General features: G+C 45.6%; 5 protein-coding genes across 6 annotated transcripts; 3 read left to right on the top strand and 2 right to left on the bottom strand.

The window, feature by feature from the left end:
- Positions 1-1691: 1691 nt before the first annotated feature.
- On the top strand, positions 1692-2809 carry BCIN_01g04330 (hypothetical protein). Of its 2 annotated transcripts, XM_024690454.1 has the most exons (4): positions 1692-1759; positions 1814-2357; positions 2409-2508; positions 2567-2809. In XM_024690454.1, the coding sequence occupies exons 1-4, from the start codon at positions 1717-1719 to the stop codon at positions 2636-2638; spliced, it is 759 nt and encodes a 252-aa protein (XP_024546223.1). In that variant the 5' UTR covers positions 1692-1716; the 3' UTR covers positions 2639-2809. The 2 variants fall into 2 exon arrangements, with proteins under 2 accessions (XP_024546223.1, XP_001549009.1); XM_001548959.2 differs by having other exon boundaries at positions 1692-2357.
- A 13-nt stretch (positions 2810-2822) lies between these two features.
- BCIN_01g04320 (hypothetical protein) lies at positions 2823-3451 on the bottom strand. The gene is made up of 2 exons (XM_024690453.1): positions 3317-3451; positions 2823-3259 (listed from the first exon to the last, which is right to left on the bottom strand). The coding sequence occupies exons 1-2, from the start codon at positions 3360-3362 to the stop codon at positions 3036-3038; spliced, it is 270 nt and encodes an 89-aa protein (XP_024546222.1). The 5' UTR covers positions 3363-3451; the 3' UTR covers positions 2823-3035.
- A 1729-nt stretch (positions 3452-5180) lies between these two features.
- Positions 5181-7283, top strand: BCIN_01g04310 (hypothetical protein). The gene has a single exon (XM_001548956.2). The coding sequence runs from the start codon at positions 5520-5522 to the stop codon at positions 7062-7064; it is 1545 nt and encodes a 514-aa protein (XP_001549006.2). The 5' UTR covers positions 5181-5519; the 3' UTR covers positions 7065-7283.
- Positions 7284-7522: 239 nt separating this feature from the next.
- Positions 7523-9146, top strand: BCIN_01g04300 (hypothetical protein). The gene is made up of 4 exons (XM_001548955.2): positions 7523-7828; positions 7888-8121; positions 8213-8372; positions 8456-9146. Exons 1-4 carry the CDS (start codon positions 7797-7799, stop codon positions 8909-8911), a joined length of 882 nt encoding a protein of 293 aa, XP_001549005.2. The 5' UTR covers positions 7523-7796; the 3' UTR covers positions 8912-9146.
- A 25-nt stretch (positions 9147-9171) lies between these two features.
- Positions 9172-10541, bottom strand: BCIN_01g04290 (hypothetical protein). The gene is made up of 2 exons (XM_024690452.1): positions 10452-10541; positions 9172-10356 (listed from the first exon to the last, which is right to left on the bottom strand). The coding sequence occupies exons 1-2, from the start codon at positions 10471-10473 to the stop codon at positions 9326-9328; spliced, it is 1053 nt and encodes a 350-aa protein (XP_024546221.1). The 5' UTR covers positions 10474-10541; the 3' UTR covers positions 9172-9325.
- Positions 10542-11489: the final 948 nt, after the last annotated feature.

The raw sequence follows: 11489 nt of genomic DNA, 5'->3' as shown, positions 1-11489 counted from the left end.
ACCCCAACTACAATCCCGATATCTCCCATCCCATTTTCATCTCCATTCTCGACACTACACCCTCCGCAGTAGCATATCCAAAGAACTCTCCCGCCACAACAGATAGACGAGCGAGTTGTTCAGCCAAAACACATATCACTAGATACTTCGTAGGCTTCTCAACATCTAACGCGTAAACCCACCAATAGGATTCAACACGATCACTTCGAAGGGTTTGGTAACTAGTTCTTCCTGGGCGAGGATGCCGCCTGTGGAATTGAAGTAGGGCGCGCTTAGGTGCGTGGTTACTGCTGTTTGGTTCGCGTCTGGGAGGGGGTTTGTTAGGGGGGGGTGGGTTGTTGATTGGTTGGGACTTGTGGGGGATAGGTTGAGTAGACATACAAGTTTCTTGAAAAAGAATGACGTTCGAACCAGTCTGCGAATCGATCTGTTCGAATGCTTGGTATTTTTTCTGGCGAATGTTGGGTTTCTATCTTATCTTATCTCGTCTTGTCTTATTTCCATTCGTCACTTCACCAGGTCACGAAGTGGGCACGCTATATCTTGGTTTGGGAAAAGCAATGGATGAGGTGGTGAAGAGACGAGTTGTGTTTGTTCAGTTAAGGAAAATAGCGGGAAATAGCTAACTCACAACGCCCTCCTCGTTTTCGTGAACTTTACTCGCGAGATCGAGGAGTACTTCTTTGAGCTGGAATGGTAGTGATTAGCTCTCTATGTGTGTGTGTGTGTGTAACTGGATGGCGAAGATAGGAAAGTAGCAAGAGAATCGGTCAATCTGAAAATTAAACATGGTTGTTAAGTAAAGTAAAGAGAGATTTGGAGAGGGGGAAATTGGGTCACACGCACTCGGCTCTCCTTTCCTGGGGCAGGATGGAAAATGGCGACGACTTGGATTTCTTCTGACATTGTGGTGTGTTTTGCTGAACTTTTGAATGAGCGGTTTGATGTGAGAGAATTTGTATGTGTTGTGAAGTCGAGAGTCGAGATGCTTATCTTTCGTGTGAGAATCGAGTTTTGAGAACTGAGATTTATAGACTGATTTCGAGCTAGACTACGGAGGGATTTTCGCGCATCACGAGATCACGACTGCTAACTCGAATGGTGGTATGTGAGCGGCGGATATATCTTGGGCAGATGCAGGTAAGATGGCGGGGGTTGTGAGATTCTAAATGTTGGTACGTGCTTGTTGCTTGATTGGTTCTATATACGGTGATGCCTTTCAAGCTGGCTCATCGTGGTATTGGCCAGTACATTTGGTCAAGCTTGTAGCTGGCAACAGTATAGGATGCAATATTGATAGACGAACAGACGAACAGACGACTTGCTGACTTCGTGACTGCTGTCCTGTGGAATCTTTTGCGTTCTTCAATAGGTCAGCTTGAGCCTCTTAGTCTCATCAAAGAAATCAATATCCTGCTTTGAAAAGACACGGCATGATCACTTGGCGATTCGAAAAAGAAGACAGTTCATAGATCTCGGTCAGCATAGGTGCTGACTATATTGCCTAACTATTGGTATTGATATTGTAGGGCCGCATCATGCGCTCGTTGCATGCACAATACCAGATTCCAATGTTGGAAATCAAGGTATAGCATAAAGGTATCCTGTTTGCATCGGAGTGAGAATTGGATCCAGAGTTCCTGGCTCAGCTGTTCGAGTCTTTCGTTTATGATATTCCCATTAAAAAAACTGTACCAAAAAGCGTCTCGACGAGCAATGGCGCCAAATACTATGTATCTCATCACAGGCGCAAATCGAGGCAAGTAACCAACCATAATGTGTATACAGACACTTCGTTCTAAAAAGAATTCAGGAATCGGTTTTGGTATTGTCTCCATATTACTTCAGCACGCCAACACTACAGTGGTAGTGACAGTTCGCAATGAAACGACCAATGTTGCCCCTCTCAAAGCACTCCCAAAAGCCGATAACAGTGACTTAATCATCACTTACCTCGTAATTTCCACTACTTCCACGACAGAAATCGAAACTTCTCACAAAGCAGTGGCTGAAAGTTTGAAAGCCAAGGGTATTGAGAAAATCGACGTCCTCATCGCAAATGCTGGGAGTGGAACCTGTTTCAGGTCAACACTTGATACACCGCTCTCATCTATCGCAGTTGACTTTTACGCCAATACACTTGGACCTATTGCACTCTATCAAACACTCCTTCCCTTCCTCAGAGCTTCCACTAATGCAAAGTTTGTCATTATTGGGAGTATCTTGGGGAGTATTGGGGCTATGATGCCAGGAGCGCCAACTCTTTCGTACGGAACTAGCAAAGCGGCAGTACACTATGCTGCCAAAAAGATACATGATGAGGAGGAGAAGATGGTAGTGTTGACTATTCATCCAGGGTGAGTCCTCAAAATGGACCATTGTAAAGAGAAAAAACTAATCATACGTAGATGGGATCAGACAACAAACGGACAGAATTTTGCAGATAGCATTGGTGTTCCTGCGCCACCAATGACAGTAGAAAAGAGTGCAGAGGGGGTTCTCGCACAGGTAAGATATCTCGAGATTTAGGGAGGCTTTTTCACTAACAGCGAAAACTTTGAAATAGATCGATAGAGCAACCAAAGAGACAGCTTCGGGAATCTTTGTGGGCCTCGATGGAGTAGAAGTGCCTTGGTAGAAGGGGATAGGGAATAAACAGGCTAGAGAGCATTGTTATAAAAAAGAGAGCGCAAATTGGAAAGATGAGTTACCTGACTGATTATGGTTGTTAGGCCATGCCCTCAGTAGTTAGATTTTACATCCCAACCGTGAAAGCATTTTTGTGCCCGCCACGACAATGTCTCATCTACTTGAACTACGCATGTTAATTACCCTCCCTACAAGGGCAAGATTGCAAAATATGAATACGAAGAGCAATCTATGCATGAAGGGTAGATAGCACATCTGGTAAATGCACTTCGTAGGTGACCTGAATGAATATCATAAGTGGTGATCAAGGATGATAATCCCTCCGCGCCTTCTTGCCGTGGTACTATATATAGATGCCGTCCCGCGGAAGAGCCCGATTATGCGCGTCATTGGCTCCTTGCAGATTTTCTCATAAGATGGAGGTAAATGAAGGAAGAAATCCCTTTTCGATATGTACCTGCAGCGATCCATCTGCGCCATATTTCATTTCCACCGTCCCATTCAGCGGTGTGACTTTGTCTACCATACTGTCCTTTTCGTCTTTTATGTTCTTTGAACGGACACTGAAGATAGCGATACGTACGAATCAACCGGTGAATCGATGCAGTATCTGCTCGCTCATCTCATTAGTCCAGACACCATTAATATGAAGAATAGGAGAACGTACTCAATATCACATTTGCACCGACCCTCGTTCGATACATAGTATACATCACGTGCAAGCGTCCTCAGCTTTGATCGTTCATTAATGCAACCCAGACTCTAGTTGGCACGATGATGGCACATTTGGCATCAAAGCCCCTAGTGAAAATCTCAATATGAGACTGAGACTGGTCGTTGCCAACCTACCTCAGCTCGCTCGGCAATAGCTCGACACTCGAAAGGAAGAGATGTGACATTTTCGTGGCGCAAACGTGGAACACTCAAGCCGAATCAATTGTACGCCATATGTTCGGCGTGGTCCGCAGAGTCGACGGCACGGATTGTAGGGTGCGACTTGGATGTTTCGTGTCAGATAGACTGAAGGCCTGCAAGCAGAAGCACATTGAGCCAGCCGGATTGTATACATCGCGAAGTCACCCCGCCCAAAGAAATTTCGAGGCGATGATGATATTCATTATCAAATTAATTGAGTTGTCGAAGTATTCCTGCACCTTGCCAGGGATTTGTGGATTGTGGATGGAAATATATTAGGGGGTTCGTCATCTGTTTACGAGGCTGATAATGATAAACATCATTTGTACTTTGTTGCAAACATTAGTTGATTTGGTTGGAGGACGACGTAAGCATCTGTGTACATAAGAAGTTGAGCAATTTGCCGTACTTTATAACAAGTATGGGAATTGAAGGTCCTGCGAGATCTTTACTCTGTACGGAGTTGAGTTCTCGATAACGAACGATATCGTAGATACAACTGGATGTAAAATGCCAAGTCGGTAGTGAAGCTTTGGGATCTGACCCGGAAAAAAAGGATTGATATAACACTTGACGAATCACAACTCACATCGCCACGCCCACGTTAAACAAATAAAACCTAGATCGCTTCCTTCGATGTTCAACCACATCATAGATTTCAGAAGTGACACTGCGACACTGCGACACTGACCATGGGATACTTGGTGCCTCCTCTTCCTCCCAGTCTGTTTTGGATCCTATCCCATCCTCTCCTCTCCTCTCCCTCTGCAGTTTGGTATTAGAAGAACCCAACCTTGGAACTGGTTTTTATTGTACTCCGCATGTGCAATCTTCTTTCAATTCGAACGGTTCTAGAACTCAGGGATCCCAGATTGCGCTTCTGAAACCTCCCGCTCTAGTCAGGGTCTTTCCCGTGCTCCACCAATTCATTCCATCATGGAACTCCCATGGGCGTTGATCCATCAAACAAGGTTCTCCTGACTTAGAGATACTTTTTGGTCGGAGAACTTTCCCGTTTCCACCACCCGCTCAGCTGAACAGTCTAGTCGCCAGTGGCTGCTCACCTTATGGGCGTCCCTGATGGCTCTATTGACGGAGATATCCCGCCGCATCTGGCCACTTTTCACTCCAAATAGTAAGTGCAGGTAAGTTGCAGCACCTGCTCGAGTCGCACCCTTCAACATAGCAGCAGGAGGATTCCAAGGTTGCATGATGCATCTCAAGCAGAAACTGTAGCATTGGCTCTGCAGACTTGTTAGAGATGAAAAATTCAACACATGCAGTCAATCGGTCAAGCATTTACTTATGGATATTTCCTGGAAAGTCAAGTCGAAACAAATTGATCGTTTCATCGACAAACCACAAGCGTGACTGATCGACGTGCTATGTCCGGTATAGAAATATCACATCATCCTATCCAGTATCAACAACCAAATCACTTCAAGCATCACTCTTGTTGTAACAGTGGACGGTAGCGAGTAGGAAATGCTATAATATGAAACTAAAGCTAAAGGGGTAAAGGTCGGGGTTACAATTCAAGACAAATCGGAGCTTGAGAGCAAAAATACAACTTTAAATTCACCATCGACGCCCCCGCAAATTAGTCGATCCCGTCCGAAAGAGGCTTGTTCTCTGGTTATGACTGTGGACCGAGTCAAATGCTTGAGGGCTGTATGGTTTGAGGAATGAGTACTTGCTCTTGCCGAGCGAATATTTCCTTCATGTCTTTCCCCTACCCCAATCTCTCTTATTTTCACTACCAGATCTTTGTTTTTGATTAGATATCCTAGCCAAGCTTCTTCAACATATTTACATGGCATTGCAGAAATACCAGACTGCACGCAGAACCGTTCGATCTTTGTGAGAGAGTCAAACATCTTTCTATTCATAGAAAGCACCACGACTCTTACCTCTACAGCACAATCAGGTATTGTCGAGACTTAACTCTGTTCCTCATGATGGTGGCTAAGGGGTATAAACCCCAAATGCTATGGGCAATAATGGAACCAGATTCGCAGCAGAATTCTGACTACACGGTCGTCTTGAGTTCCGGGAAACGCCTACTTCAAAAGCTCGCATATGGATGTATACCCAGTTTCTTACAGAGAAGAACAATACGACCTAGTTCGCCAAAGACGCAAAAGTTGCATCCCACTTCATATCTCGATGGCCTCCGAGGAGTGGCTTCTTTTATTGTATTCATGGGGCATTATACCGAGGAGAATATTGGGTGGTGGACTGAGCCGTATGGACTTTACGAAGATGGTGCCCCGTCATCACCTATTCAACTCCCATTTGTTCGAGTACTATATTCTGCCAGACCAATGGTTCATATATTCTTCATCATTTCTGGATTCGTCCTCACCTACAAACCTCTCAAGCAAATACACTCTCAACAATACTCGGCACTTGCATCTACATTATCTTCGTCTGTCTTTCGCCGCGCAGTCCGTCTCTTCTTGCCATCTGTTATAACACTTCTTATAATGTCTATGGCGGTATATTATGAGCTCTCCGAAGCTCGATACGGATTCCCCCTATGGTCACTCAGCGCTCAGATTGGGAGTTGGTACGAAACTTGTTGGCAGCTTTTGCAATCATCCTGGAGGTGGGACGACCCTGCATCGCCTCTACCACGTTATAATCCAGCACTTTGGACAATCCCTGTGGAATTCGCACAGTCGATGCTTCTATTTATTGTTATACTTGGCCTTTCTCACGCTCGTGTAAATATGCGGCTTCTCATTTTAGCATGCATTATGTCTTTCTGCTTCTGGAGTGCACAATTACACGCAGTTGAATTTCTAGGCGGAATGTTCATTGCCGAAGTTACACTCCTCCAATCATATAGCTCGACGCCATCCAACTCTGCCGAATCCTCCCCTATCCTTCCTACTACCGAATTTGGCGATGGATTTAGCAAACAACCCATTGATACAGCATCCGAGACTTCGAGCATCAGTACGGCAACCAATAAAAGCATTTTGGTGAAGATATTCTGGATTCTTAACGTTATATGTGGTCTCTATATTTCATCTTGGACAAACGAGCATGTCGACGAAATTCCGTTCCTCTCAACCCTCAATGCGCACACTCCGGAACCATATAGTGGGCAAAGAGTTTGGTTCTGCCTCGCAGCCTTTCAAATCGTACTTGCATGCACACAACTCACTAGCTTACAATCTCTCTTCAATCTACCGGTTCCTCAATATCTAGGCAATATATCATATGCTCTATATTTGACACACAATCTCTGCCTTACGATCCTCGAACCTCGTTTTGGACCTTTGTTCGATAATACGATCGGAAAAGATTCTTTTATAGGTAGACATGCTTTTTGGGCGGCCGGATTGCTAGTTTATGGACCAATTATATTATGGACAGCAGATGTGTTTTGGAGGGCGGTTGATGTCCCGTCTACGAAGTTTGCGAGGTGGCTCGAAAATAAATGCTTGATTAAGGACGATGAGAGTCCTAGGAAGAAAAATACCCTTTTTTAGTTTAGTTATGGTTGATGCATTCAGGTTTGGGATATGAATCGCATGGTTATTGGCGTTGTATAGATATCAGGGCAACTGCATATTGAGAGTGATTTTGGGCCTTGGTTTATGAGCGAAATATTGGCAACACAATTTATGTATTTAGAGGCCATATAATGGACATTTATAATGATCAAATATTCCATTTACACATTGAGATATCAATTGAAAAGACCGCCATTTTGAATTGAAAGCCGAACTTAAATTTATAGATCTTTAATATGTCATTTCTTATATATTACATACATTTGGTTGGATAATCACGAAGTGTTGAGAAATGTGTGATTTCGTGTCTCAGTTATCCGTGTAACCTACAGTGGTCCTACAGTGGTGGTACGTACCTGCACAAGCATCAAGTTATAAGCAAAGCGCGAACCCCTCCTCTTTCATATTTCATATCAACAAACTACAACTTTCAAGCTTCGAGATAAACTTCACTAGAATTTACGAGTTCAAGCCTCACAGTAGGATTTCAATTTGGCTCAAGGTGGTATAATGTTTTCATTTCTCTTCCGCTGTGGAAGACTGCCTTCCTTCCTTGCGTTCTGAGACGGACCCTTCTCGCTTTTCCTTGCCTAGAGCAGTCTCTAACTTTACATTCCTTCCCACCTTTGCAATCAGCCAGCCAGTGTTCACTCGCCATTGCGATTGCATCTTCAACATACTTGCTATACTAACACAACTTACCTCACCATGGCTACCCAAAAAACAGTCTTAATCACCGGGTACCTCTTCCCGTCCTCTCCTCTCCACATACCATATATCTAAACTAACAGCCCCGCAGTTGCACTGCGGGCGGAATCGGACATTCCCTCGCCCTCGACTTTCATGCTCGCGGCTACCTCGTTATTGCCAGCGCTCGTTCGGCGACTAAAATAACAGATTTGGCGGAATTGGGTATTAAAACATTGAGTCTAGATGTTACGGACGGGAAGAGCATTGAGGAAGCCAAGAGGGAGATTGAGGGATGGATTGAGAATGGGGAGATTGGGGGATTGGATGTGTTGGTCAACAATGCGTGAGTGAGGACATATTTCTGGGGAGGGATCGTGGAGGGGTGTATTATGGGAGGTGCGATTGGGGATGTGGTACTAATGCATCGAATTTAGGGGGAGAAATTGCACGCTGCCTGCTTTGGATGTAGATCTGGACGATGCGCGCCATTGTTTTGAGACGAATGTTTTTGGAGTCATGGCTATGTGCCAGGCTTTTACCCCTTTGTTGATTAAACGAAAGGGACTCATTGTCAATATTGGAAGTGTAGCAGCTGTAAGTCCATCCCATACTCTCATCCCATCTCCCACCCAAACCATCACTTTACTTCAAACAACATCCTAACATCCCACCACCAGATCCTCCCCTACGTCTTCGGCAGCGTCTACAACGCATCCAAAGCCGCCCTGCATGCCTATTCCCGCACTCTCCGACTTGAACTCGCTCCCTATTCCGTGGGCGTAATGGTCGTTGTAACAGGCGGCGTACAATCCAATATCGCGCGAACACCTCGCATACTCCCCCCTTCATCCCTCTACCTCGAAATCGAAGATGAATTCCAAAGTCGAGTAAAACATAGTCAGAGTGGAAAGGCAATGCCTAATGTGGAATATGCAAAAGGGGTGGTAGATGCGGTTGTGAAAGGGGGTCAGAGAACGCTTTGGAGGGGAAATAAAACGTGGATTGTTTGGTTTGTGAGAAATTGGATAGGGAGTTGGTTCTTTGATTTGGTGCTTCCGGGAATGTTTGGGCTGGGGAGGTTAAAGGGGTTGATCAGGAGGAAAGAGAGTGATGAGGGGAGGAAAATGTTGTGAAGTGTGAGGTAGGTGGTGTGTTGATTGTGAGATATACATCGTATTAACGAAATACTTTTGGGGTTGTTTTCATTACTGTTATATCATATATAAGATGATTGGATATAGTTTTCCATATGCCATTAATATTTCTCGATAGAATATAATGGCTTTGCAATTCTTTAATGTTGTCAAGGCACGCATTTTAGGAGGCATTTTCTCAATAGATGGATTCTATACCATAATGTACATCTCATTCATAAACATATCTCTTGCTGTCTTGATCAGTCATTCAAACTTATTTCCATACCCATATGTACCAAGAGTCCAAAACAAACCGCCTTAACCAAATCTCAAATCAGGGACAGATGCCCACACCAGAAAATAAGAAAATATAGATCTTTGGATCATTCTTACACCCCCAAGATCCAAACTTTACTCTCCCAACAAAATACTCCTCTCATCGTTTACATTAACCCACACATACTCCACACACCTAGGATCCGTCTTTCCCTCTCCCAGCGTCACGGCCAACAAATTCGTCTCGAACCACGTAGGTCTCATGCCGAATTCCTCCAAACGCTCCCACCACTTCGTAAAGCGTTCGAAATGCACATGTTCATCATCCACCAAATGCAACTCGATCATCACCTGACCCACCGGTAACTTCCCACTCCCACCCCTCTCCTTGTCATGGAAATCCATAAACGAATCCAGCGCCGTGTACTCCGAACCCTCGATATCAATCTTCAGTATGTCGATGTAGGAATGGCTATTCTGCTTCATGAGCGTTTGCAGCGTGTAGAAGGGAGGTGTTCGCGAGGGGATATCTTTCGCGCCTAATCCGTATTTGTGGAAGTGCGCGCGCGAGGCGTGGGATGAGGAGAGCTGCGGGCCGAATTTCGTGACGGAGAAATCGTAGGCGTAGATTTGGGCCAGGGGGATGCGAGTCAGCATCTCGGCTTCGAAGGTGGATTCGTCGTTGACGCCGAAACTGTAGATGGTTATGCCGGGTTCGGGATCGGCTGGTTGTGCGGTTTGCGCGGAGCTGGTGGAGGGCGATGGAGAGTGATGCTTCTCGTAGAGACTCATGCCGCAAACCCATTTTCCGCCATCGCCCAGACGCCCCACGCGCTGGATGTCGTGCGGACAGGTCCAGGTGGCGGGGAAGAAGTCCCAGAGCGTGTAGGGGGTTTTGGCAAAGTCGGAGAGTTTTTGGGCGGGGAAGAATGGGATGTGTGGATATTTGGGGTGGTGGGAGGACATTTCGTGGCGGAGCGAGACGGAGGTGCGCCAGGCGGATTCGGAGCGCGAGATGCGTTGTTGGGTGGTGAGGGGGGTGCGAGTGGATGGAGAGGGTGAGTCGAGGTTGGGGGTGTGGGTGGGGGTGGGGAGCACGAGATCAGATTGGTGGAAGATGACGAAGAGGAAGAAGGCGAAGGCGAGCCAGAACCAGATGCCGCAGACTGGGATGGAGGGTTAGGTGGATTATTGTGTGGAGAGGGTGTTGGGGGCTGAAAATTATGTTTGGGATTGTAGAAATTGGTGAATGGATACATACCTTGTGCAACTCGTAGAGCCATATTGAAAGATGTCTTGAAGACGAGACTGAGAATGTGAGAGAGATGAAGACGTAAGTTAAGCGTCTACCAAAAAGAGACTCGAGTAGCGGGTATCTATCTCCAAAACGTTCCAGACACCCTGCCCTATCTATATCTGACAGGTCCGAAACAGCAACAGGGGAGCTGCGAATATCAAGAGACTGCGAGGTGTGAAAAGACGGAATAAGCTTGCGAGTCAATCCACGCTACGATTCCCATTCACCTTCACCACTGTATCCGCATTCCAGCCGATAGGAAAGCCTTCGATTTGACGTCTGTGGAAACTCCGGAAATGGACAAGTACCCGAGGAATGGAACTCCAAAGCTTGTGCGGAGGAATGACAGACCGCACGCATGCATGCAGGAGAGAACGAATTTCAGAATTCAAAGTTCGCAGCCCGAAACAGAAACCGCAAGAGATGAAAAGGAGAGTGATGAAATGATAATAAAAAGAGAGAAATAGAAGTAGCGCAAAGAAAGAGAAAAAGAAATAGAAATAGAGATAGAAAGATGCAATTTCCCCCAGAACCCTCACAAAAATATAAGGAAACCCAACTTCCCCAACACAGGATGCAGATCACCTTCTCATTCACGTCATGTCACTCAGCCCAAAGCCGCGTGCGTTTGGCAAGATGATTTATGGAACGTTCATTCCTCATTCCTGTCAACTTTCTTCGGTTGATGATGGCGATCTTCTGTCATGGATTCTTCATTTGTTCCTTCATCTCCGTTCATTCATTCATTCATCCAGCTCCATCCAGCCTCCAAAAACCAACAGGCAACCAAACAACCTCTCCTATGATCCATAAATCCACAAAAGCCATCCCCATCTCCATCCCCATATCCAAGTCCAAACCCAAACCTAAACCTACAACCAAAAACCCACAAACCACAAACCCCAAATCCCAAATCCCAACTCCCAAATCCTAACTCTCCAAATCCCTCAAACAACAGTAACAGTAACAGTATAGCAATACTATACCCCCCTCCTCTCCTCC

This window comes from Botrytis cinerea, chromosome 1, assembly GCF_000143535.2.
Source record: "Botrytis cinerea B05.10 chromosome 1, complete sequence".
In the NCBI taxonomy this organism is placed as follows: Eukaryota; Fungi; Ascomycota; class Leotiomycetes; order Helotiales; family Sclerotiniaceae; genus Botrytis; species Botrytis cinerea.
This window is presented reverse-complemented; position numbering and strand designations above follow the sequence as displayed.